General features: G+C 44.8%; 2 protein-coding genes across 4 annotated transcripts in view; one reads left to right on the top strand and one right to left on the bottom strand.

Moving 5' to 3' along the window:
• Window positions 1–18,059, top strand: part of DYNC2LI1 (dynein cytoplasmic 2 light intermediate chain 1) — a 54,605-nt gene extending 36,546 nt beyond the window's left edge. For 2 of the 3 annotated variants that reach the window (XM_008961296.5, XM_034953040.3), the window contains one exon: window positions 16,429–18,059. In XM_008961296.5, coding sequence (XP_008959544.1) covers window positions 16,429–16,541 — 113 coding nt within the window. In that variant the 3' untranslated portion in view covers window positions 16,542–18,059. The remainder of the gene's footprint in view (window positions 1–16,428) is intronic. The other variant, XM_008961297.5, reaches the window with a different exon arrangement.
• Window positions 11–27,865, bottom strand: ABCG5 (ATP binding cassette subfamily G member 5). Its single transcript, XM_003809123.5, has 13 exons — window positions 27,508–27,865; window positions 26,805–26,926; window positions 20,980–21,116; window positions 20,803–20,901; window positions 17,030–17,162; window positions 15,425–15,564; window positions 13,933–14,062; window positions 13,263–13,476; window positions 12,957–13,162; window positions 12,244–12,382; window positions 9,372–9,557; window positions 3,952–4,064; window positions 11–2,790 (listed from the first exon to the last, which is right to left on the bottom strand). Exons 1-13 carry the CDS (start codon window positions 27,648–27,650, stop codon window positions 2,597–2,599), a joined length of 1,956 nt encoding a protein of 651 aa, XP_003809171.1. The 5' UTR covers window positions 27,651–27,865; the 3' UTR covers window positions 11–2,596.
• Window positions 27,866–27,888: the final 23 nt, after the last annotated feature.

Raw genomic sequence — 27,888 nt, 5'->3', positions numbered from 1 at the left:
GTAAGTATAATTGCTATGATTAAAAATGATTTATTCTATGTTCTTCCATGTCCACATACAAAATATATTGGCTCCCAGCTTCAGATAAGCACATTTACTACCCCAAGGGAGTAGTGTCTGAGCAGATAGCAAGCCATCTGCTTATTGCAATGAACTAGGACTTCATAAATTATTTGCAGTATGTATGGTTCTGACACCCTTGGGAACAGAATTTTCAGCATGTTTCCAAGGAACCTTAGTCTTTAGCACAGGTTTCTTGCTGAGTGCTATGGAAAAAGAGATCCCTTTAAATTTACAGTGAACATTATGATCTCAGAAACATCACTGACTTGGTGGGAAGAAACAGCCTATTCCACAAGAGTAATAGGAATTGTTATTATGTAATTTGATTTTCTTACACATCACTGTCCATTTTTGACTTGACACACAAACTGTCACATGTTGAAAGCCATTGTGTTTTTCTAAGGTGCTATCACTAACATTTAATAGCTTGAAGTCACGTGTGATGTCAGTTTTCCAAATGTTTCTGAGCTAGAATGAAATTCATCTGCATATGAATAGTAGAAAATGTTTCCACTTATGTTGTACACCCATATCTTTAGTAAGTTGAAATCAGTGATTTCAAAAGAGGTTCCTGTGGGACTCTCTTTGAACTACTTTAATAGATTATCATCTCCAGAATTGTCTATAACTGATGTGACATATATAATCTGTAAGACATTGTGTAACTATTACACCATAATCATCCATGTCAAAGACCTTTTATAAAAATTGACAATACTAGTCTGATAATTTACCAATGCCTCCACATCCTTAAATACTGTTCTAAGAAATAGAATTTTACTGTGGTTTCCTTAATGAAATGATCTTTCCTATTTCAGTGTGAGACATTTCAAATGCTATAATTTATCTTTCTTCACAAGTTAGGTCACAGTCAGTGAACAAGTTCATGCGCTCTCTACCATATTCTCAGCCAAAGTTACCATAGTAACACTGAGACAGTTTCATTTCGGGTTCGTACATGGAATTACTTGAAGATCAATCAGAAAGAGAATCAGTAATTTTAATACAGAACCTTTTTTTTTTTTTTGAGACAGAGTCTTGCTCTGTCGCCAGGCTGGAGTGCAGTGGTGCATTCTCGGCTCACTGCAACCTCCACCTCCCAGGTTCAAGCGATTCTCCTGCCTCAGCCTCCCAAGTAGCTGGGACTACAGGCGCCTGCCACCATGCCCAGCTAATTTTTGTATTTTTTAGTAGAGACAGGGTTTCACCATGTTGGCCAGGATGGTCTCAATCTCTTGACCTCGTGATCCACCCGCCTCGGCCTCCCAAAGTGCTGGGATTACAGGCATGAGCCACCGCGCCTGGCCAGAACCCATTTTTAATAACCTATTTACATTATTTTGTCCTTGAAAATATGTAATACAGGTGTCTGTATTTATACATATCAGCACCCTTTACAGTTCAAGAATGTGAATTTCTAGTATGTACCCTGTTCTTTGTAAACAATATGTCAGCACTTTTTTTCTTTCTTTTTTAGAGACAGGGTCTTGCTCTGTCTCTGTTGCCCAGGCTGGAGTGCAGTGGTTCCATCATAGCTCACTGCAGCCCCTACCTCCTAGGTTTAAGCGATCCTTCCACGTCAGCCTCCTGAGCAGCTGGGATTACAGATGTGAGACACCATGTCTAGCTATGTCAGCATTTTTTCTATATGGACTTTAAATAACAGCTGATCTCCAGCCTTAATGGTGTTATTTCTCAGTGCATATACTTTAGTAAAGTTTACTTGTAATTCTTTTTTTTTTTTTTCGGTAGGTTTTTTTTTTTTTTATACTTTAAGTTTTAGGGTACATGTGCACAATGTGCCTATAAGTAAACTCAGCTGAAAGTGAAAAATAGCAAACGAATCTTTAAAAACATAACCAGAGGTTTGTCTGGTGTGCTTTGTTCACTGTTGAGCCCATTCCTACAGTTTTTTATTTTAATCCTCAGTAAAATCACTGGGTGCTCTGTAGCAGTGGTGCTCACCATCCATCTGCCCAGCACTCTCTCGATGTGATCAGGTAACTCTGACCCCTCGTGTGGACATCTGCATTTAACTCTGGGTCTTCCAGGAACAGAAGCATTCTTACCCAATTCTGCATGATAACCTTGCTTCATCTAAACCCACAACTCTTTTTCTCTGTCACTTACGGTCGGGAATCCTTGAAACCTTTTATTTTTGCCTAATCCTTTATCCAATGTAAACATATTTTTAAGCTGACCTATTTTTTTCTGTGCCTAGAACAAGGAAAAAAAATAGTCACACGAGTCTCCCATAGGTTTATGAATGATTATTATTTACATTCTTGGGTCCGGCTCAGTCACAATTTCCAAATACCACATGTCCCTGCAAGTTGTAAGAGCAAGGGACTATAAACCACTTCCATTGCATTCAAGGCCTGCTTGGATCCAAGAGGCACAAATGGAGTCTTAATGGTTAAAAGACTTGAGATGTCCTATCAAGAAAGAAATACATGGCACTCTCATTTCAGACGTTCAGAGCAGTCATGCACAGTCGGCAGCTTCACTTCCATTTTCCCAGCCATGGCTTTCACTACCTGCTAATGAGATGATCCCTTATTTTGAAAACAACTATTCCTAGGATGACAAGAGCTGGAATAAATGAATACAAAATCAGAAAGTTCATTGTGAATCTAGATGTTGCACCTGGGCAGGTTTTCTCAATGAATTGAATTCCTTGAGTGAAGGCACACATTGGATTAGTTGTCACAGAAACATTTGAGCTGCCTGTCAAGGAAAAGATTGACAGTGTCAGGTGTGGTTTATCTCAGGTAATTTAATCAACAAGTATTTACCAAGTGCTTGCTAAGTACCCTTAATGAAAAATACAGGACACTTTAGCAAGCCCAGAGTTTAGAATTTGATGAAGCAAGAGTGAGCAGTTCTGGCCTTTGGCTTCATTTGAAGATGGACATGCTTTTGTGTCTGTTTTGGGTATAGACTCATTACCATATTTGTGATAAAAATCATGATCCCTTAGCACAGGCTATCCTAAAGTTACTGACATTATCACTTAAAATTATTTAAAACACTACTAAATTCAGCCATATTCTTTGGTTGTCTTTGGAGTGGCCCTGAGATTTTTTTGGTTGTTTTTTTTTGGGGTTTTTTTGGGTTTTTTTTTTTTGGTTTTTTGGTTTTTTTTTTGAGACACAGTTTCACTCTGCCGCCCAGGCTGGAGTGCAGTGGCTCGATCTGGGCTCACTGCAACCTCAGCCTCCCGGATTCAAGTGATTCTCATGCTTCAGCCTCCTGTGTAGCTGGGATTTACAGGCACGCACCACCATGCCTGGCTAATTTTTGTATTTTTAGTAGAGACAGGTTTTTGCCATGTCGGCCAGGCTGGTCTCGAACTCTTGACCTCAAGTGATCCAACCTCGGCCTCCCAAAGTGCTGGGATTACAGGCGTGAGCCACTGCGCCCGGCCACCCTGAGATTTCTAATGGCCATGAGGTCCTTGTCCTGGTTCTACTTCCGTCTGGTGGGATTGAGGAATAGACTTTTGCCAAAAGTAGCTTTATTTAGCTATGTACGATGTACATTTTGGGGAACAAGAAGCCACTTCAGCCTGCTTGAATGTGTTCAGTAGATACAGGAACTGAGTCTATCCAGAATATACTGGAGTTTACCTCAGTGTACATAAGGTCTGTCATTTTCTAACAACATCCAAGTGTCCCTTACCTATTGACCTTTGACAGGAGACTAACTTGACTACTGCTTATTTTCTTTCATCTTAAAAATCAGAGAAAATGTTGGACTGTATTTCAAAACAGAGTTTTAAATTGAATTATTATAAAACACAGTTTTTATTTCAAAAATACATTTCCTCCAAGAAATTGCTTCCTCAGAGTAACATGCAAAAATAATATCCCCAAATAGAATACTTACCACAAGTGAAATTCAGTCCGTAGAACTCATTGACTACAAGAATCTCACTGCAATATTTTTGGAATGTAAAATAACTGATGATTTTAAAAGGAATGGGCATTTCTTGTATGTTTCTTAAGAAAAAGAAAACAAAAATGAAATTCAGTAGGCTCTGGCAATAGTCCTACCAAATGAAAAGAAAGGCAATCCTTATATTTTCCAACAGGAATATAGTTTTCTATCTCCTTATTATAAAAATGATGCTCACTATAAAAAAACCTTCAAACAACATTGAACAATATAAAGAAATACCGTTGCCTAGAAATAACTATTGTTAACATTTTGGTAATACATATAACATGTGTGTTTAAAAGTTTTATATAAATGGAATTAAACTCTTCATGCTCTTTCCTAACTTACTCTTTTTCTGCCAAACATATGTCTCAGACATCCTTCCAAGTCAGTAAGCATAGCACTTTGTCATTTTTAGGCACAGCTTGGTGGCCTGTTATAGTGAAGACCTTAATTTAACAGTTCTCTCAAGTAGACGATTACTGTCTACTTATTTTGGTAAGCACTACTGATATAAACGTACAAGAAAATACAGACCTAACACATACCAATTGGAGGAGGAGATTTGTGATTAAACAGAAAGTTGAAGGTACCAATGTAGAAAGTTAGAACTAACCTAGAATACAAAGGAAAAAGGAAGGAGAGACCGAGCCAACATTCATTGTGAAAATGAAATATGTCTCCTCTCCAATCTATTTCAGGTGAAACTGTGTGCTGACACTGTGGTCTTCTTAGTCCACTGTATATTTTCTGTCAATCAAAAGATATAAAATTCTTTCTGTTTGCAAGGCACTAGTTCTAGGAGCTTGAGAACTTCAAAAGATGTATCCTATCCCTAAAGAACTCATAATGTAGTTGGAGATAAAGAATATATCCTTAAAACTATAAAAATACACAGTAGTGAACTATTTGTGCCAAGAAAGTATAAAAAAATGTGTACCACACATCCATGATGTTCTTGTATTTAGTATTTATGGTTTCACCTATTTGCAAGGTGTCCTCAAACTTTCAGTTTCCTAAGGCACAACATTGAATTAACCACATTGAGAGGTTGCTAATTGAAAAGGATACGTGGGACTCTGGGAAGGAATTAGGGGAAGAGGATGGAAATTCTAGGAAGGCAGAAATGGTATGAGTACAGGTATGCCAAGAGCTGCATATGGGACTGACTGGACCAGAAAGACTGGAAGACAGGATGTGAAGGAACAGTGGGAGGGGAGCTCGGAACAATAGCCAGAAACAGCCATTTCAGGGCCTTGCTGTGAGTTGAGGTTGAATGACCATGAATGAGACAGGTCACGTTGAAATCAGCATTCTGAGAAAATTAACGTGACTCCAGCAAGAAGGATGGCCAGAATGAGGGCAGAGTAAGAACAGGAAAAGAAAAAAAAAAAAAAAAAAAAGGACCAGACTACAAAAAAAGTTCAACTATGAGATGACAAAGGCCTGGAGTAGGATGATGGCCATGAGAGGTTGGCTGCCTAGTGGCTAGGGTGCTATCTTTCTGAGGTAGGAACTGTGAACCTTTGTTTCTCCCTGTACCACACAGAGTCAAACACAAAATGTTCCACATGCACCTATGGTTTGATATCAGAAAAGAAAACCAACATGATTTGGTGAGTGATGCAGTGTGTATACAGTTCAAAGACAGAGTCATTCACTTATTCACTCAACAAATAATGTTTGCAGGCCTAATTGGTCCAAGGCCTAATTGGGCTGGCTGCTGAGAAGGTCTAAAATGATGAATGAGACACAGCTGCTGCCTTCAAGGGGTGGATAATCTATTACTGCAAAGGAAGACCGTGACAGGAAGTAGTGTGTGATAGGCTGAGAGAGAAAACAAAAGGGGCCTTCAAAGAGAGTGTGCCTCTAGCCTTGGGAACAACCAACAGACTTTGTGCAGGTGGCAGAGAGAGAGAAATGGATCAGTGAAAGGCACAGACAGAAGGAGAAGCAGCGGGAGGAACCATAGATCTGGATGTATTGACATGACATTGTCCACATTAGGTTGGTTTGTGCTTTGTCTTTTTTATTTTTTGAACGGAGTCTTGCTCTGTCACCTAGGCTGGGGTGCAGTGGCGTGATTTTGGCTCACTGCAGCCTCGGCCTCCCAGGTTCAGGTGATTCTCCTGCCTCAGCCTCCTGAGTAGCTGAAATTACAGGCACGTGACACCACACCCACCTAATTCATATTATGTTGTTAAATGGGAAAAAAATGTATGCATATTTTATATCTTATACAACAGGATGATTTCATCTTTGTTAAAAATTATATAAAATTCTAGCAAGAACTACAACAAAATTTAACTCTGGGCTCTGATACTTCAGGAAACTTTTACTTTCTTCTGCATCCATATTTATATTGTGAGCATTTCTTCCCCCAAGAACTTGCATGATTTTGTAAGCAGAAAACACAGCAAAGCTAATTTCCTTTGTGTTTAAAAGAGAAGGGAGCCAACAGCACAAATGCCTTAGGCAGTTCACCCAGAAAGATGATGACTGGGGAGAAAAATGGGTAAATGGAATGACTAGCAGGTTGATGTGGCCTTTAAGAGTGGAGTTTTAATTTTCAGCGATGGAAGTGGAATTCATGTGAAGCCTTGGGTTGTTAAGATTTTGCAACTAATCTGAGAACATTTAGTATTCTTTGCAACTGCCTACCTTTTAAGAGCAATTAACCACCAGGTATAGTGGCTCACGCCTGTAATCCCAGCACCTTGGGAGGCCGAGGCAGGGAAATCACTTGAAGTCAGGAGTTTGAGACCAGCCTGACCAACTTGGTGAAACCTCATCTCTACCAAAAATACAAAAATTAGCTGGGCGTGGTGGTGCACACCTGTAATCCCAGCTATTCAGGAGGCTAAGGCAGGAGAATTGCTTGAACCTGAGAGACGGAGGTTGCAGTGAGCCGAGATCGTGCCATTGCATTCCAGCCTGGGTGACAGAGTGAGTGAGACTCTGTGTCAAGAAACAAACAAAAATAAAAATAAAGAGCAACTAACCTCCTTTTCCTAAAAACCCAATACAAATGCTTCCTATGATGGGGTTACTTCCAGATAAACCCATCATAAGTTGAAAATATTCTAAGTTAAAAATGCATTTAAGGCCAGACGCGGTGGCTCACGTCTATAATCCCAGCACTTTGGGAGGCTGAGGCAGGCGGATCACCTGAGGTCAGGAGTTTGAGACCAACCTGGCCAAAATGGTGAAACCACGTCTCTACTAAAAATACAAAAATTAGCCAGGCGTAATGGCAGGCACCTGTAATCCCAGCTACTCGGGAGGCTGAGGCAGGAAAATCGCTTGAACATGGGAGGCGGAGGTTACAGTGAGCCGAGATCGCGCCACTGCATTCCAGCCTGGGTGACAGAGCGCGATTCCCTCTCAAAACAAACAAACAAACAAAAAAACACATGTAAGACACCTAGCCCACCAAACATTACAGCTTACCCTGGTCTACCTTAAATGTGCTCAGAAAGCTTAACGTTAACCTACAGTTGGGAAAAATCATCTAACACAAAGCCTATTTTATAATAAATTGTTGAATATTTAATGTAATTTATTGAATCCTGTTCTGAAAGTAAAAAACAGGATGATTGTATGGCTACTCAAAATACAGTTTCTAGGTTGGCTGCGGTGGCTCACACCTGTAATCCTAGCACTTTGGGAGGCCGAGGTGGGCGAATCACTTGAGGTCGAGACTAGCCTGGCCAACATGGCGAAACCCCATCTCTACTAAAAATACAAAAATTAGCCGAGCATGGTGGCGCACACCTGTAATCCCAGCTATTCAGGAGACTGAGGCACAAGAATCACTTGAACCCAGGAGGCAGAGGTTGCAGTGAGCTGAGATCGCGCCATTGCACTTCAGCCTGGGCGGCAGAGTGAAACTCTGTTTCAAAAAAACAAAAACAAAAACAAAATACGGTTTCTACAGAACGAGTATCACTTTCTCAAAAAATCATAAGTCGGGGATCATCTGTACATGAAATGGCACCAGATTAACTGAAACAATGATTCAAATAATATAAAAGAGGAAATGCTGCCCAAGGTTGGCTCTGTACATTGCTGGCTTGATTCTGTACTCTTGGTGTGATTTGATTTCTGCATTTTTCATAAATATTAACAATCCACTTAAGCAACACGGACAAATACAATATAATGGTCTTCGTGTGAAAAAATATCCTCCTTGATTTATCAAAGCCTAATTCACTTTGCTTTATAATATCTCACTTCGTATAACTCACTACAATTTATAATGTGTTTTCATATTGATTATTTCCTTTCCTTCTCATGATCCCTTGAGGCAGGTGGGGCTGAAATAGTGATCTCTTTTTTATAAATGAGGAAACTAATTTAGATAGAAAAGAGACTGGCAAGTGGTAGAGGAAGTTTCTGACTCATAGGTCAGCCTCTCTCCACGAAGTCACGTGCGGCACAGCCTTCATAGTGGTGTGACTTGAGCAAAGTCAAGTCTGAGCTTCATTTTCTTATCTGAAAATGGATTGCTCTGAGAGTTAAATAATTAAACACACACATATAATTTTATATAGTAGATGCTCAGTAATGCTTTTGCTTTTTGACTTGATTTTTACATTTTTAAGTCAAAGAAACAGCCTTCATGTTTCCTTGGGGACCCAGAGATTACTTACTAGATCCCACTCACACCACCTGCCTGGGATCATTTTTAGCCTTTTAAAATTTTCTGCCCTTTTTGCTGCTGCTTTTTAAAAATGTGTGTGGATACATTTTTTTCCTGGTTATAAAATGATACTTGTCCATTACAGAACATTGATAAAATACAGAAATATGAAGAAAAAAATTAAAATCAATATCACTATTGATATTGATTTTAGAGATAGAGATAATTACTGCTATCATTTGGTGCATATCCTTTAAGCCTTGATACTCTTTGGAGCAGTCTTTTATCCTGCAGGCTTTTTTTTTTGTCTGACTAGTCTTAATTCCTAAGAATAACTGGGAATTGAGAACTGCAGTACACACTCAACAGTACCAGGTCAGAAATGAGCTAATGCATGCAATTTATTTAGCCTATCACGTGGGCTGTGAGTTTTTCCTGGAACATCCGGGCTGGTTTTCTTCTCTTGGTATAATGGTTTATTACATGTGAATCATATCATAACATAAACTTGTTAGTTCCTGATTCCCGATAAAAAAGACATTTTATTGAACAAATGAACAGTTCAAGGTCTAAGGCAATGATTAACGAGCAGTATAAATGCTCTAGACTATAAGGTAATATCCATAACCACTATCAGTTCTCTGGTATTCCTTTACTTCAGTCATTATTAGGTGATCATTAATAACAGGTTATCCCAATCTAAATTTTTTGAATTATGATATCTTACCTGAGGAATCCAGATCCAACAAGCACCCCCGCAATGGACAGCAGAGCCACTACACTGTTGACTATATTTGGATTTTGGACGATACCAAGTAGCACAAGAGTTAGAAATTCACCAATTAAGTGGGGGGCCAAGAGAGCAGCAGAAAAATATCCAAATCTGGCAACCTCAGGATGTAAGCCCAGCGTCCTAGAAAAGCATAAGCTTTAGTTTCCTCTCCAAGGGCTATCATTTAAGAAAAATACTGCACTTGCCTCTATGAATAAATCCTTGGTGGTGAGTGGGTGGGAGAAGTTTGCAGGGCAAGCCACACTCCCCTTTGAAAGGCCGTTTTGGAAAGGAGTCAACATGAGACTATTTATTACATCAAATTGTTCCCATTGGCTGCAACTCATTGGGAGCCACCTTTTCCCTTTCACAGCTCCTTCAGCTCTCATAGGAAAACATTAAATTACTTAGACAATGGTCACAACTAACTGCAGTAAGCAGGCTTGTTGAACTCTACAGGCATCTTCATAAATAACCATGTTCTGCCTAGCCAACACCACACCTACCTAACGTTAAAGGGCTCACCCAACCCGCTTCCCAGCACCCCCTTCCCTGAACCTCATCTCTGTTATATGGGATTATTGCCTACGTGAAAACCCCTCACTTCTTTTGTCCTCGATCAGGTTAGCCCTCCCCAGCCCTACTCCATTCCATTCTTGTCTTTTATTCTACCAACCCCTTCCACTGATTTGACCTTCGTTTTCTTTTTTGAGACGGAGCTGCACTCTGTTGATCAGACTGGAGTGCAGTGGCGTGATCTTGGCTCATTGCAACCTCTGCTTCCCAGGTTCCAGTGATTCTCCTGCCTCAGCCTCCCAAGTAGCTGGGATTACAGGTGCGCACCACCACACCCAGCTAATTTTTTTGTATTTAGTAGAGATGGGGTTTTGCCATATTGGCCAGGCTGGTCTTGAACTCCTGGCCTCAAGTGATTTGCCCATCTCAGCCTCCCAAAGTGCTAGGATTACAGGCATGAGCTACCATGCCTGGCCTGACCATCATTTTCTTGTAAACAAACCACCCTATATCCATGCACCTTTCCTCTTATATTCCTTTCTCCAAATTACATTTCCCTGGTGATAGCGTATCTTCAATGACCATTAGGCATGGCTGCTCTTTATCCCATTTGTAGAGTAAGCAAAAAATGTTGGCATGTCTTATACTCACCCCTCCTTACCACTTACTCTTCAAGGCCATCTACTTTTCCTCTGTACAAATCATGAAGTTTGCTTATGTTATCAATGCCGTTCCTCATTGTTGTCTTCTGTGATGTTTAAAACATCCTCTTGCCTTTGATGATTTTATAGCATCTGGACCAGAGTCATTCTTTTTGCTCCTCTCCCCTATCATTTTCCTCAAGCTCTTTAACCTTCTTGATGAGCCATCCACATCAGTGGTTCCTAATTAGCGAATCTCAATTCCAATGGCTCCAGCTACCTAATCTGCATCACTCACCATGTCTTGGACTTAAATATTAATCAAAATGGTTTCGCTCCCAGGATTTCAGAGTCTGAGGACACCCTCTCTGATCACAGCCTCCTGCCTCTCACTTCCCCAGTGCCCTCACTGCTGCAGATGCTGGACCCCTTCTGCCATTCTTTGCCTTATCAGTTCCCACATCTGGGGACCCTATTCTCCCTTAAGCAATGGAAGGTGTGCTGGACAATGCCTATTGCCGCACTAACTGGATCCCCTCTGCCACTTTGCCTCAGCTGGCCCCTGGACCCCTAAGATTTCCTTGTTGTGTCTTGAATTCTAATAGCATGTCCTATGATGACTGATATAAACCTCTACTTTAAAATTTCCCCCTTCCCAATTTCAATCTCTCTCCCCAGTGCTCAGCAGCTGAATTCACCTCCCATTTTATGAATTTCTTGATATCTTCATCATCTCTATTTTTCATTCTCTCTCTCTCCCCCTCTCTTCCCACACCCCATCTTTGAAACTGTGACCCTAGCTGCTTGCATCCTTGATCCCATGTTATTCTGATTCCCCTATCCCTACCTTAGTCTACTCTGGAAACTTCCTCTTTGACTTATCCAAATTTTGGCTGCATTTTCATCTCTCAATCTGATGTTTTTTGATGGTCTTATTTACCACATCCTAAAATAACCATTTTTTGAACTTGATCATCATTTAAGTAACTGCCCCTCTTCATCCTACCCTGTAACACCAAGTTTCTCAAAACAATCTGCTTCCTCCATCTTACACCTTCCCTTCTTGTAAACCTGACTTGCACCCCCATGACTCTACCGAAGCTCTTTTTTGGAAAATTGCAATGGCCTTCTCCCCTTATGCTTCACCTCCTTTAACCCCTGCAATATTGAAGTGTTTATGACACTTCCTTGAAACTCTCTCCTTCCTCATCCTCTCTGATGCTGCCCAATCCTGCTTCTCTTTCTACCTCCCTGATCACCCTCTGCCTCCTCTGTTGGTTGCTGTCCTCTTCCCACCCTCTGAATGTGTCTGTTTTAAGGTTTTACATTCAGGCTGCTTTCTCCCCTCCCCCAGGCCCCCCATGCACCTGGGTCCTAGCTACTTCAGAGTCCTCTCTTCTCTGGCCCAGGCCCTGCCGTGAATGTGGGACAGGTCATTCCCAGGCACATGTCATCTTGTTGGTTTGTTCTCAGGTCTCCTGCAACCCACAGTTGGGCTATTTACAATAAAATTAATGTCCTGGAAGATACGACATTGCACTAGACACTGATGGGCAAAGTGTAGATCCTCCAGAGCAGAGAACTTCACCCTGGAGCTCTCCCTGCACGAGTCCCACTAGCTCCATGACTCCATGGGAGCCCGGCCCTGGGTGAACTGAACAACCCCTCACCAGTAGCACACACTGCTGAAAATCATGGTGGCAACAACGCTGAAGGGGAGGACGTGCAGTGCATAGGCCAGCATCATCTGCCACTTCTGGTAGAGGCCGTCCTGACTCTCCTGGTCGCTGACAGCTCGCAGCACGGGAACTGGGGATGGAAGGCAGGTTTCAGAACAGTCAGTCACCACCCAGCTGAAAAAGGGAGGGCTAGCCCAAGCTGAATGTGAGGTCTGTCAGGGCTGGATGGTGAGGACCAGCTAGGGGGGTTCCCTAGTCATAGAAGGAGGGGACCTGCCATCCACAGGACAATAAATCCCCACCCTGGAAATCTACACTCTACCAGAATTGCAATACAATTGCAAAAGAAGCTAACGGTACAAAGTTGGCCTGGTCGCTGAGCCCCCCATGGGCTGTGCATCTGAGATGGCCAAGATGAGATAGGAGGAATGATCTTTTGAAAAACTCCTCAAACTCTCCCCACCAGTACATTATCACTTCATGTTTCCCTGGATCCTTAGCCCTCAGAGAGATCCACCTGGTGAGCTCATTCATATTAACGTGTTGGTAACTCAATAGTTGCCTTTCCCCAGAGAGGGAACCTGGAGAGGGCTGGGTTTAGCTCAGAGAAAAACCCTTATAATGGTAGACTTTTGTAAGGTTACAGCTGGAGAAGGGAGGTATTTAGGGAGAAAGAGGTGCACCTCCAGCACGTGGGCACTTACACAGATTCACAGCGTTCAGCATGCCTGTGTACGGGGTGGCGCCCACAAACTGGTAAAGGAGACCTACTCGGTCCTGGATAGCACCCTTTAGCACATTGCTTCGGACCCGCAGAACGAAGAAAAGGAGGAACAAACCCATGATCAGATTCTGAAGGAGACGCATAATCACTGCCAGCTTATTTCTCACCAAGTTTCTTGTCACTCTCCTGAAAACAAACAACCCTGTTTTAATTCCTTTTCAGAATTGTTACTGGGGGATGGCTAAAGACCTCCAACGGGCATTGCTCACATTTGTGAGCCTCTTACCTCAGGAGAACACCCAGTTTAGAGAAAACTCCAGGAGAATCTTTGGTTTTGAAAGGAACCATTGGTAATGTTTTCAGGTGTTTCATTCTTTCAATATTCTTCAAAGTTTTATGACAAATTGCTGATTTCTTGTAGGCAGATTCTATCATCTGGACTCTCTTGGAGGTTTCTATTTCCCGTTCCTTGCTTTGGGTATCCACTGACGTCAGGTCCACTAAAAGTTTTTCCCAAAAGATGTCACCCATGTGTTTTTAAATGCATGTATGTACATGGATATACAATTGGTACAGGAGTACTGGCCATAATACCTCATCCCATCAAGATAAAATTTGTGGTTAATGCCCACCTATAAAATCAGAATACTTTAAGGCATCCCAGCAGGGCCTTGAGGATCCCATTGGGATTGTCTGGGAGAATTCAGAAGCTCAGCTAATTATGCTCTGATAAAGTAGTAGCAGTGCGCCAGTTTGTTTGAGAGAGATCCCTGACCTCATTCTGATAGTCATCTCTGGCAAGTTCATTGACCCGGCCAAATTGATTCCTTGAAGAGTATAAAACACAAAAACAAAAGCAAAAATCAAATCCACTAGACTGGTGTCATCCAGGCAGAAGTCTGAGATGAGAAAGTTTAAAAAACATTCATGATGGGGAATGTGAAAGAAAAACTTACTATAGAAGTCAAAAGGGTTTGAATGTTCAGGACAAGGGTAACCGCAGTCATTGAAGAAATCAAGCATTTCCGCTGGTGTGCCACAGAAAATCAGCTCTCCGAAGCTCAGGATGGCAATTTTGTCAAAGAGCTGACCAGACAACAGACGTAGTTAGTGTGTGATCACAAGGGTAGCGATGCACTTTGAATGTCTCTGGGAACACTGATGCAGGGCCAAGGTCAGGTATTCCTTATGGTCACCAAGTCCTTATGGGAAATGCATTTCCCATAAGCAGTCAGTCCTTCGATGACCTTGGCCCTGCATCAGTGTTCTTGGAGACATTCGAAATGCATCCCTACCCTTGTGAGCCTAGGCTACCACTGCGGGTCATGCTGCCTCCCATCCTGAGGCCCAGCTTCATATCTGGGATAGACAAGCATGACTGGACCTGGGCGTAAGTCCCAGCCAAGCCAAGTGAGTGACCTCGGGCGAGCAGGGGTGGGTCTTAGTTTGTTTTTTTGTTTTCATTTTAAATCTCAGCTCCTCCTCTGTAAAAAGCAAATAATAGCTAACTAAAGGGATACTGGGCGGAGAAAGTGAGTTTTTTTGGAAGGAAATCGGTATGATTTCGTGGAAAAACACAGCCTTTGAAGCCAACTTGGCTGTGAAAGGCTAATGCTAGCTTTTTACTATTCATAACTGTGTGATCTTGGCTTAATTTGTTGTTGTTTTGTTGTTATTGTTGTTGTTGTTGTTGTTTTTGAGACCGAATCTCACTCTGTCACCCAGGCTGGAGTGCAGTGGCACAATCCCAGCTCTCTGCAACCTCCTGGGTTCAAGCGATTCTCCTGCCTCAGCTTCCCGAATAGCTGGGATTACAGGCGCACACCACCACGCCCAACTATCAATTTTGAATCATTGCTAAGTTTCACTGTTTTCCTCTGTAAGGTGAATACACTGAAACACACCTCATAGGAGTGTTGTGCAGATGAAATGAGCTATGTACAGAAAGTATTTGGAACATGGTAGGTGCTGAAAGAAGTGAGTTTTCATCCTTTGCTCTTCCCCTCTCAGGAGCTGTTGGCTCCAATTCTCTAGCACTAACGGTTTTTTGTTTGTTTGTTTGAGATGAGGTCTTCCTCTGTCACCCAGGCTAGAGTGCAATGGCATGATCATGACTCCCTGCAGCCTTGACCTGCTGGGCTCAAGCGATCCTCTCACCTCAGCCTCCCAAGTAGCTGGGACCACAGATATGCACCACCATGCCTGGCTAATTTTTCTTTTTCTTTCTTTCTTTCTTTCTTTTTTTTTAGAGATGGGGAGTCCCACTTTATTGCTCAGGATGGACTCAAACTCCTGGCCTCAAGTGCTCCTCCTGCCTCAGCCTCCCAAAGTGCTGGAATTACAAGTGTGAGCCACTGTGCCTGGCCACTGGTACAAATCTTGCCCCTGCCCCTGCGATTCCCAGCTCAACACACCATAGACCCGGCCTTTACGAGTTGAACCTCTTACCTGAAAAAGCTCAGAACGGGGCTGGTGAATGGTGAGAACCACAATTCGGTTCCTGCGAGCCAGTTCGACCAGGAGGACAACAATCTGATTAGCAGTCATGCAGTCCAGGCCTGTGGTTGGCTCATCAAACAGCATGACCTCTGCCAGCAAAGAAGGGCCAGACTTCTAAGGCAGTGCAGAGCCCAGGCTCTGTGCTTAAAACTCAGAGTTCTGAACTGTTCCTTATTGAGTTTGTACCCCATTCAAACAGTGTGCGGTGGGAAGTAAACATGTAAACTGGCTTTCAGCCTGAGCTCAGGAGAAAGGACCTGATGTGGAAGGGCCTAGTTCCGAGCTCTGGAGCACATGTGGGGCTCAAATCCTCCAGGGCACAGGGAGTAAGGAGCTCAGGCCTCTTACGGGCCATCTGGGCTCTGCTCAGGGCACCCTGTCAGGGAACAAGGGCTGGCAGGCTGGCATCAAGTTGTTTTAAAACAAGACTGAGAGAAGGCTGGTCAAAAAGACAACCCCATTTCATGTCTGTAACACTTTCCAACACCAGCAGGGTCTTTGCACAGAAAAGAAAAAAATCTGACGAATAAAACAAGGCCTGAAGTGTGGCAGACATTTGGGTTCTTTAGAGGGTTTAAAGTAACTTATTTCTTCCTAAAAAGTGACAAGGGGGCCGGGCGCGGTGGCTCACGCCTGTAATGCCAACACTTTGGGAGGCCAAGGCAGGCGGATCACCTGAGGTCAGGAGTTCGAGACCACCCTGGCCAACATGGTGAAACCCTGTCTCTACTAAAAGAACAAAAATTAGCCGGGTGTGGTGGCAGGCGCCTGTAATCCCAGCTACTCAGGAGGCTGAGGCAGGAGAATCGCTTCAACCTGGGAGGTGGAGGTTGCAGTGAGCCAAGATCGCACCACTGCACTCCAGCCTGGGCAACAAGAGCGAAACTCTGTCTCAAAAAAAAAAAAAAAAGTGACAAGAGCTGTTAAAAACATCTCTCTTATTTGCCTTCTAGTGACCAAGCACCATCTGAAGAACAGGCCGTCCTGGTCTACCACAGTGCAAAGAAAGGATCCAGATGCAGTTGGTCCTCTCCAGCTGCATGAGTGGCGAGGTTTCCCCAGGTGATGGGGAAAATGACCAAACCTGGCAGAGGATTGACTACTCTGTTTTGATACTCCCTTCCCCACAACATATACACTTTTGAGTTTATCATTCAAATTCCTATTTTAATTCCTGCCATTTCATGAACACCTGTGGTCATATCAAAACTCATTGGCTTTCCCCAGCCCACACAGTGGTATTGCCCTGGTGAGAAGAAATGATTGGCAGGGCAAGGCTCCATATTTGAATAAGGAAAACCCCAATGGAACGCTTCAACACCAATGCAACGCTTCCGGGTCCAGGAGCTGTTTTGTTTGGATGATGGAATCGCATCAGGAAATGAACTATACAGCATTTCCGAAAAAACTGGGTCCTCAGTTTGAAAAACCTGTGATTTCAGTTGTACACAAACCCCTTTCCAAATGAGGACTGTGAAGAAGGGGCCCAAAGTATCTGCAGACACACAGAAGATGCCCAGACAGCAGCTAGTAACAGTTCTGGGTGCCACTTACTAGGATCCTGGAGCAGCTGGGCTGCGATGGAGACCCGGCGCCGCTCACCAGTGGAAATGCCCCCCAAGCTGTAGTTGCCAATCAGTCGGTCTGCCACATGGCTCAGACTCAGCTCTGCCATGACGGCCTCCACCTGCAGGAGACACAAATTACAGGAAGGCTGGGAGTCGCTGTGGCTGCTATTTCAATTCATGGGCTGGGGAGGACATGAAAGAGGCAGCACACCCCCCAAGAATCCAAGGGCCACTTCCAGACTCACCACACCCTGGGGAAAGCATGTCTTTGATAATAATATGATCCAATTCGGCTTAAATCGTAATACATGTGTCAGATTTAAATAAATAATATGAATTTTTTAAAACCTCCCCAGAGGCTGGGTGCAGTGGCTCATGCCTGTAATCCCAACACTTTGGAAGGCTGAGGAGGGAGAATTGCTTGAGGCCAGGAGTTTGAGACCAGCTTGGGCAACAAAGAGAGACCCTGTCTCTACAAAAGAAAAAGAAAAAAGAAAAAAACAATAAATTAGCTGGGTATGCTGGCACGTGCCTGTAGTCCCAGCTACTCGGGATGCTTAGGCAGGAGGATCGCTTGATCCCAGGACGTTGAGACCACAGTTAGCCGTGATGGCACCACTGCACTCCAGCCTAGGTGACAGAGCAAGACCCTGTCTCTAAAATAAAATAAAATAAAATGGGCCTGGCATGGCGGCTTATGCCTGTAATCCCAGCACTTTGGGAGGTCGAGGTGGGTGGATCACTTGAGGTCAGGAGTTCGAGACTAGCCTAGCCAACATGGTGAAACCCTGTCTGTTCTAAAAATACAGAAATGAGCTGGGAGTGGTGGCGGGCACCGGTAATCCCAGCTACTCGGGAGGCTAAGGCAGGAGAATTGCTTGAACCCGGGAGGCCAAGGTTGCAGTGAGGCAAGATGGCACCACTGCACTCCAACCTGGGTGACAGAGCGAGACTCCGACTCAAAAAAATAATAATAAATAAATAAACAAATAAAATAAGATTCCCTAGAACACAAACTGCTTACACTTGCTTCAGGAAAATTAACCAGGAAACAACAGATGCTTCATTAAACTCCTATTTGCAGGAACCATAGTCACTGCAGCCCATACAGAAAAATCCCCCAAATTCATGATTACAATATCGCTTACTTTTATAAGTGTTTGGGTTTTGAAACTTTATTATCATAAATGCTTTATGTGTTTACAAAAATCCAACCTGATTCGAACTAAACCTGTTTCCCACTATATAACCCAAATAAGTGCTGGGGTCCCATGTGGTACAATCTCAGTGTGATTTCACATCAAAGACATATAATCCAGCCTTCAGAAGTAATTAAAAATAATTCCAATCTTTACTTGAATTTCTTTAAGGACTTTAATGGGGACCCAATTTATAACCCCCAGCCACATTTAAAATTCCCTTTCTTCCAATTCTCTTCGCTCTACTTAAAGCCTGTAACTCCCTGAAACCGTTTTCCCTCCTCATTCTCAACTCTCCCAAAACAATAACGACTAAAAAAAATTCTTTACTGAATCTCTAATCAAGAAGCTTGGCTTTTTTCCTCCCTCACTGTCTTTCCTTCCTCAGCTTATCTCCTCTCCAGAGACCTGTTCACAAATCTGTTTCTGTCCCCCTGTACTGATTACCTCTATCTGCAGAAACCCCAGGGGGAAAGCAGAAAGAGACAGAAGATACTCATATGGTAATGAGTTTTGTTTCCAGACACCCCTAATAAGGCCGCGTGATGAAAATGGAAACAAAACCATTGCATTAAAAAACAATAAGCTAGATTGCAGAAGAAGAGGGAATGATTTGTGGACCAACATTCAAGAGGAGTCAGGGAGTGGGGTTGACGGCATAGATGCAGCTTTGACCCACCCAAAGAATGGACATATCTGAAATAGGTACAAAGGAATAATGAGAAGGTAAAAATGCATAAATAAACTAGATATAAATATATTCTGGAACAAAAGAAAGGTCTTCTCTTGCCATCAGGGTAGAAGGATCCTAGAATTAAGCTTTGCTTGACACAGTGAGATTTCTGTGCTGACCAGCCAGGGTAGATTCCCGAGCCTCCTTCTCATCTCTGTAACATCGTAAGGAGTAAGCTTGCCCCTCCTGGCTTGGAAGAGATGGACAGAGAAGACATTTACTTAATTTGTCTCAGAGGTTTCACACCCCAGCAGGAATGCTCTCCCACATTTTGGAAACAAATTTTGGAAATGGAATTCAGAGTCCTTGGAAGGACTATTGGGATGAGCAAGTCCAACCCTCCATGCTCTGTGCTTTCACGTAATCTGATGTATTCTTCACATCAAACCCAGGAGAAATGCATTCTTATTGTATTTTTTATAGAGGAGAAAACAAAGTTCCGTAACTTGCCCAAGATAATGCCATTAGCAAATGGCAGGGCCAGGATTGAGAGGACTCTCTGGGCTCTCTGAAGTGGTCCAGGAAGCCTGAGCCTTAGCCAACAGCCCCGCAGACATAGCCTGCTCACATTGGCCATGCTTTATTTCCAGGTTCTTCCAAGGACAGAAGCAGATCTGCCATGCTATCTCCTTTATTATCATCAGCACTTCCTTCCCACTGAATTACTTATCAGGATTTTACACGCTGTGGGCTGGATTTGCTCAGAAATGACTCTCAATTTGAGAGAACTCTGCCATCGGGAGTTCTCCTGCTCCCAGGGAGCTGTGCCCCTTGAAGGAGGCATGTCCACCTGTCATTGGTTCCCTGGGTGCTTGTGGGCCTTCCCAGTCTAGAGAGAAATGAAGCAGTTTCCAGGTAAGGTACCCGGTGGGTTTACCTGTGGCTACTTCCAAACTGGAGACAATTAAGAAAGAGATTGGAACCTAGAAGGAGCTGACAATTCAATCGTTTCTTCCTTCATTAACTCAGTCCAGTTTGGATGAGGCACATTCAAGATGGCTCCAAGCAAGCTGAGAAAAATCAGTGGCAAAAATAACTATGTCTGTTCAAACAGGGAACTTGTAGAACAGCATGGTCCCAGAGAAGGGTAATGCAAGCCACAGACAGAAGTGAAATTTTAGTAGCCAAATTTTGAAAAGTAAAAAGAAACAGGTGAAATTAATTTTAATAACATATTATTTACAGCCAAAAATACCATTTCGACCTGTAATCAATACTCTTTGAAATTTATTTATTTATTTGGTTGGGAGAGACAGAGTCTCTTTTTGTCCTTCAGGCTGGAGTGCAATGGTGCAATCATGGCTCGCTGCAGCCTCGACCTCCTGGGTTCAAGAGATCCTCCCGCCTCAGCCTCCTTAGCAGCTGGGAGTGCAGGCGCACATCACCACGCCCAACTAATTTTTGTATTTTTTGTAGAGACTGAGTCTCGCTATGTTGCCCAGGCTGGTCTCAAACTTCTAGACTCAAGCAATCCTCCCATCTTGGCCTTCCAAAGTGCTGGGATTACCGGTATGAGCCACCCTGCCCGACCTAAAAATTCTTAATGGGCTTTTTCACGTTCTGTTTTTCTCAGACTAAGAGTCTGAAATCTGATGTGTATTTTGCACTCAGAGCACGTTTCAGTCTGGACTAGTGACATTTCAAGTCTCCAAAGGCACATGTGACTAGGGGCAGCACAGGGTGCACGGTGCAGGACGCAGGGCGCGCTCTAGAGTGAAGGAGTGACGAGCAAAGGGAAGGAATGGGCAAGCGTAGGCGAAGAGAGGAGGGCAGCGGGGGGTGCAAAGGTACTCAGTTTGCCCTCTGTGAGCGGGGGGCTGCACCCACCTTCTTCTGGAAGGAGCCGGGATTGTCGCGGCGGATGGCCAGCAGCGCGGTGTAGTGCAGCGTCTCGCGCACGGTGAGGCTGCTCAGCAGGGTGTCGCTCTGCAGGAGACTCGGGCGTCAGTGTAGCCCAAGCCCCCGGGGCGGGCGGGGGGCCAGGGGTGTGGGGGACGCGCCCACCTGCAGGACGTAGGAGAAGCAGTCCTGGAACTGCTCCCGGCGCAGCGCCCGGCCGTTCACATACACCTCCCCCAGGAAGGTCCCCGCGCGCCCCAGCCTCCCGGACATGGCGTCCAGCAGCGTGGTTTTCCCGGAGCCTGCGGGGCGACAACAGAAGGCCCTAGAGGAACCACTCTGTGCCGGCCTTGGAGGAGCTTCCCGAGACCCTCTGTGCAGGCATGACCCCGCGGGCCATGAGTGCTACATGACGGACCCTGTTCTAGGTGTTAAGGACACAGCAGGATACAGGCCCTGCCCTGTGGAACGCGCACTGTGCGTGCAGCAGTCTCACGCGCAAGTGAGTCTCTGGATTGTCCCCTGAGTGAGAGGGGACATGCCATTTCTCTCATCTGGGTCAAGACAGAACGTGCTTTCTTTGCTTGTTTATTTGCCTTTAAAACTGTTTTGGATTGAAAAACAAAACACTTATAGGTATCAGAATAAGAGGAAAGCCAAGACTGTTGGAAACGTTTGGATCCTAGGACGGATTTCTTTTTGTGCCCCCCTGGGGTGGTCTGGTTGTACCTGGATGTAGGTGACATTGTCTAGAGCCTTGCTCACAAAGCAAGCAGCATCAGCAACCCCTGAGAGCTTGCCAGAAATGCAGAGCCCCAAGCCGCACCCAAGACCTGCTGAGTCAGCTCTGCTTCAGTCGAGTTTGAGAAGCACTGGCTTGGTAAGTCCTTTGGTAAGACCAAGGTGGCCACAGCCTGCACTAGAGCCTGGGGCATAGCCTAGCTGGATGTCACTAGGAAGTTCCCACAGAGGGGTTGTGGTGAACTAACTGCCTTCTGGAGGTGACTGGGGGATGATGCTTCCCTTGGTTTGCTTTTTTCTTGAGTGAGACTGAGTGTCACTCTGTCACCCAGGCTGGAGTGCAGTGGCACAATCTCAGCACACTGCAACCTCCGCCTCTCAGGTTCAAGCCATTCTCCTGCCTCAGCCTCCTGAGTAGCTGGGATTACAGGCATGCACCACCACACCCGGCTAATTTTCGTATATTTAGTAGAGATGAGGTTTCACCATGTTGGCCAGGCTGGTCTCGACCTCCTGACCTCAGGTCATCCTCCCGCCTCAGCCTCCCAAAGTGCTGGGATTACAGGCGTGAGCTACTGCTTTTTTCTAAGGTTAAAGGTTAGGTGATGCCTTTAGGACAAGAACCTGATGGCCCCTCAGTCATATTGGACACAAGTTTACCATAGGCCCAGAGTTCATGGAGACAGAATAGACCTCCCAGGCCTTTCCTATCCAAGGAGGCTGAGAAGTTGGGACTCATAACAGAGAAATAGGCAGGAAGTTCTGAACTATCTGGGAAGACAGCAAGAGAAATCTACTGATAAGATGGCTTGTGCAGAGCCAAAGAGATCTTTTGTTGAAATATTATTATTATTATTATTATTATTGAGACGGAGTATCGCTCTGTTGCCTAGGCTGGAGTGCAGTGGCGCAGTCTCGGCTCACTGCAACCTCCACCTCCCAGGTTCATGCCATTATCCTGCCTCAGCTTCCTGAGTAGCTGGGACTGCAGGCGCCTGCCACCATGCCCAACTAATTTTTTTTGTATTTTTAGTAGAGATGGGGTTTCACTGCATTAGCCAGGATGGTCACAACCTCCTGACCTCGTGATCTGCCCGCCTCAACCTCCCAAAGTGCTGGGATTTCAGGCGTGAGCCACCGGGCCCAGCCCTTTATTTATTTATTTATTGAGATGGAGTCTCACTCTATTGCCCAGGCTGGAGTACAGTGGCAAGATCTCAGCTCACTGCAACCGCTGTCTCCCAGGTTCAAACAATTATCTTGCCTCAGTCTCCCGAATAGCTGGAATTACAGGTGTGTGCCACCACACCTGGCTAATTTTTGTATTTTTGTAGAGACGGGGTTTCACCACGTTGGCCAGGCTGGTCTTGAACTCCTGACCGCAGGTGATCCGCCCGCCTCGGCCTCCCAAGGTGCTGGGATTACAGGTGTGAGCGACCGCACCTGGCCCTTATTGAAATATTTTAAAGAAACTTGCTTGTTGCTGTGAGAGGTACAAAGATGAATCAACTCCCTTAGCAGTTGTCTTCTTTTCTAATGCATCACTGACAAAACTCAGAATTAGCCCCTGCGTGTTCAGGAGGTGGTCAGAGTGGGGAAAGAGAGGAAAACCCATTATAAAGAAACAAAATGTGACTTCATTGGGATTGTCTTTCAAAATGTGCCCTGTAATTTCCCAGTCGTGTGGTTCTTCTAACCAGAGCCATCCTGGCTTTACATTTTTTGGATCCAATCTGAACTCTGGCAGAAGCTGCAAATATCCTGCAGCCTGGGTCCCAGCCCCACCACTTCATCAAAACTGGCCTCCCCAGGGATATTAAAGCCACTTTATTGTTGCCAAATCCAGTGTATACTTCTCTGGGAGGGATCCCAAGACAGAACTACCCAACCAAGTCACTTCCAGAGTTCTGATCCATAGACATTCTGAGAGATCATGAATGGTGTTGTTTTAAGCCACTAAATTTTGGGATACTTTTTTTTTTATAATAATGAATTTAGTTTTTTAAAAAAATGTGTCAAGTATTTGTTAACTCATTAATGAGGGAACCAGCAAGATGACAAAGCTCATTCAAAAGAGGATATGAGAGGCTGGGCGTGGTGATTCATGCCTGTCATCCCAGCACTTTGGGAGGCCAAGGCGGATGGATCACAAGGTTAATGCCCTAAAGGGCAATAAAACTATGACATTTGCAACTAAATAATCTGCAAAGAAGCATCCAACCCAGAGTCTACGCCCTCCTCAACAGCAAATAACAATTCAAATAAGTTGGAGTTCCCCTGGAGTCGGATGGCTCTGTGCAGGCTTGCTTTAGACTATACTCTAGTGAGACTTTGAACATATATGTCATCATCTTTTGCCTCACTAATGAAGATTTGATAGATAATACTGCTTGAGATAAGACACCAATGAAATTGTCATTTTATGCAATACTATGGAGTAATTCATAAAATTATTTTACTCCTTTATTCAACAAATATTTATTAAGCACCCACTACGTGACCGACCCTGTTCTAGGTGATAAGGATACAGTAGAATACAGTCCCTGCCCTTGTAGAACTTGCAGCCCACTGTGGATTCATTTAGTATAAAGGGTAGGCATTGTCCCAAAGCCGTGATTAGGCATCTCATCAGAAATCAGCCCACTCCCCCACCCCAATCAAGAGCCCCTCCCGCTGTCCTGCTGTATGTGCATGAAACACAACATTGGCCTTTGGGGTGCACTTCTGAGATGGGGGGTTCCATTTCTTGTTGTTCTTAGAAGTGGGACACACTTCTGAGAAGGGTGCTAAATGCCAACCTAGGTGAAAATTTGTTAAAGGAGAAGAGGCAGTTTTTTTTCTTTTTAAAGAAGCACACTGTATTTATCAAAAGGAAGCTGAGAATGACCCTGGATGTTACGGTACATGTGTATAGCTAGATGTTGGTTAAAAATGGAAATAAGAACTGACAAAGTCTTTGAAAAGTGTAACAGCTTTAGTCAGTGCTATAGTCTCAATGTTTAGTCAGTGTTATAGTCTCCCTAAAATTCATATGTTGAAATGTTCACACCCAAGATTATGATATTATGAGGTGGGGCATGCAAGGAGATGATATTGGGAGATGATTAGGTTTTGGAGAGCTCTTACAATTCGGATGAATGCCTCAGAGACCCTTCCCCACTTCTGCCATGCAAGGTTAGGGTGAGAAAATGGCTGTCTAGGAGGAAGTCTCCCTCACCGGACACTGAATCTGTTGACCCCTTGATCTTGGACTTCCCAGCCCCTAGAACTGTGAGAAAAAAATTTCTGCTTTTTATAAGCCACCCAGTCTATGGTATTTTGTTGTAGCAGCCTGAGTGGACTGAGACAGTCTGGGAATTCCTCTTTTTTTTTTTAAGATGGAGTCTCACTGCTGCCTAGGCTAGAGTGCAGTGGCACAATCTTGGCTCACTACAACCTCCGCCTGCCGGGTTCAAGTGATTCTCCTGCCTCAGCCTCCCGAGTAGCTGGGATTACAGGCACCTGCCACCAGGCCTGGCTAATTTTTTTTTGCATTTTTAGTAGAGATGGGTTTTGCCATGTTGGCCAGGCTGGTCTCGAACTCCTGACCTCAGGTGATCCACCCGCCTCTGCCTCCCAAAGTGCTGGGATTACAGGCATGAGCCACCGTGCCCGGCCTGGGAATTCCTCTTAACAACACTACTGTTGGCATCTGGTTGTGCACCTGCTGTAGCAGGTGAATAGCCATGGATTCAATTCCCTGGGTCTAAGGAGGCTGACCATGCCTACATTTGGTCATAGACTTCAATGGAGTCCCCATCTCCATTGAAGAGAATAACACAAGTAGAGAGTGGCAGTGAATGTCAACAATTTGCAAGCAATAGCTCAATCAAGAGGCTTCTGTGGAGCCAATTTGTCAGAAGCTTTTAACCTTAAAATGTACATGGTAATCCAGTGTAGCAGACACTGTGGTGTGCCACACAGATCTCCTCTTCAGGGCCAATGCAGCCATCCCCCAGCTGCTGAGAACGTCAGCTGCAGAAGATTCACCACAAGGACCCTCCCAGGGAATTGCCCTCGGCCACAAGGAGCTGTCTCACCAAAGGCTAGACTCTCTGGGGCAATAACTGGCTGATGCAGGGGCACAAACACCGACTGTAGGCTCAAATGCAGCTACCCTGGGAAAGAGGATGAGAAGGATGATGTGGAGAACGGGCAGTGGATGACCTCGGTGAAATTTGTAATGTTTAATTCCTTAAAAAAGAAAAAGAGTCTGGGAAACATAGCAAGAACCCTGTCTCTACAAAAAAAGATAAAAATAAAAATAAATTAGCCGGACATGGTGGTGTGCACCTGTAGTCCCAGCTGAGGTGGGAGGATCACTTGAGCTCAGGAGGTTAAGGATGCAGTGAGCCAAGATCGCACCACTGCACTCCAGCCTAAGTGACAGAGTGAGACTCTGTCTCAAAAAAGAAAAAAAAAGAAAAGAAAAACGACCAGATAAGATCTGATAAGGCCTGATGTTAATACATGAACTTTTAAATATTATTCTCCAGCCTTTTTTTTTTTTTTTTGAGACAGGGTCTTGCTCTGTTGCCCAGGCTAGAGTGCAGTGGCACTATCTCAGCTCACTGAAGTCTTCACCTCCCGGGCTCAAGCAATCCTCCCACCTCAGCCTCCCAAGTAGCTGGGACCGCAGACATGCACCACCATGCCTGGCTAACTTTTGTATGTTTTTGTAGAGATGGGGTCCCACTATGTTGCTTAGGTTGCTCTCGAACTCCTGGGCTCAAGCAGTCCTCCCACCTCAGCCTCTCAAGCTGCTGGGATTACAGTCATAAGCCACTGTGACCAGCCTATTCTCTATTCTTGATTGTAGGTCCAAAATATACCATCATAAAAAAGCACCACTGGAATCAAAGATAGGGGCTTAATGGTCATTTTTGTGCTTATTTAATCCTTTTCCTGTCTCTAGGCAGTGTACAGATAGGGGAAATTGTGTTTCCTGAGTACTTTTATATGCCATGGAACTGTGGGGGCTTTTTATATTTTGAAATATGAATTCACGTACATGTTAGGCAGAATTTTATACTCTTTCAAGGATCTTTCTAAAGATTTCACATTGGTAGCAGTTCCATTCACAGTCAGATATCAGTAGAATTCATTCTAATCTCAAACCTGTGGCTTTCTTGCTACAACTTAATCTGTTTCTTCAATGTGGAGTTTAACTCAAGCCAAATCCTTTTTAGAATCCTCCTTCCCAAGCTTACCTGAGCTTCCTAGGATGCACATGATCTGCCCGCTCTCCACGTACAAGGAGACATCTTTGAGGATCTGCCTGGTCCACTGCTGCTGGCAAGATGTGATGTCCCACCAGGGTCTCACGCGGTGGCTTTAAAGGAAACCCCAGGAAGGCAAAGGCAGCTTGGGGCCCTGGAAGGGGCCACACCCAGGTCCCCAGCATTGATCCTACCTGTGCCCCACCCCAGTAGTCTCCGGACAGGCTCCTAACGTGTTTCAGTCTCTGCGCCCTCCTCTGTAGAACCTGGCAGATAGCGACTGAGGCTGTCTGCCACGTAGGGAGGGGGCCTGTGCTGGAGTTGCTCTGAATGTCCTGTCCATTTGGCTGCGAGGTGGCTGTCCCTGCATTCTTTCACCAGGTTTCAAGACTCCTTGCATTCCCAGTACCCCCATTCCCATCCACAGAGGGCAGGCCGTAGACACTGGGTAGGCAGGGCACTGCTGCCACTTTGTTTATGCCCAGGCCCTTCCCTGGGCAGGGGGAGGGGCCATTCACTGTCGCTCCATGTTTCCCAGCACAGCCTTTCTCCCTCTCCTCTCTCCACCCGATCCACTAAAGAGGGAGCCCGAAGTGCCCAGACTGGCACTTAAAGAGTGAAGAAAGGCAGCAGAGGGGTGAGCGCCGGGCCCCGCACTCCTGGGGGAGCAGCAGCAGCAAGGGCTCTGCCTTACCTGACGCTGTAGGAGGCATGGAGGATGCCCAGGCTGTGAGGCTCCGGGGCGGTGGCAGGAGCCCCCTCCAGGGAGCTCTGGGAGCCTCTGTTTACTTGGAGACCCATGGACCCTCCGGGGGTCAAAGATGAGAGGTCACCCATAGCCAACAGGCAGCAAAGCTGGGCAAATTTTCTGGTGGCCTGACCCTCCCCAGAGTGGCTTCAGTTGGGGAGCCCGTGGCAGACTGCCCTGCCTGCTCCACCTGACCCCGGAGTCCCTTGGGACAGCAGGACTGGGACTTGGCCACGGAGACCATTATCTGATGTACCTTTAGCCAGCGCGTCCTTATCTTGACAGTGGGCAGAACACACACGTTTGTAGGTGGGCTTGCCAGCAAGG

This window comes from Pan paniscus, chromosome 12 (genome assembly GCF_029289425.2).
Source record: "Pan paniscus chromosome 12, NHGRI_mPanPan1-v2.0_pri, whole genome shotgun sequence".
Lineage (NCBI taxonomy): Eukaryota > Metazoa > Chordata > Mammalia > Primates > Hominidae > Pan > Pan paniscus.
The sequence above is the reverse complement of the archived record's forward strand: the minus strand, read 5'-3'. Positions and strand labels throughout refer to the sequence as shown.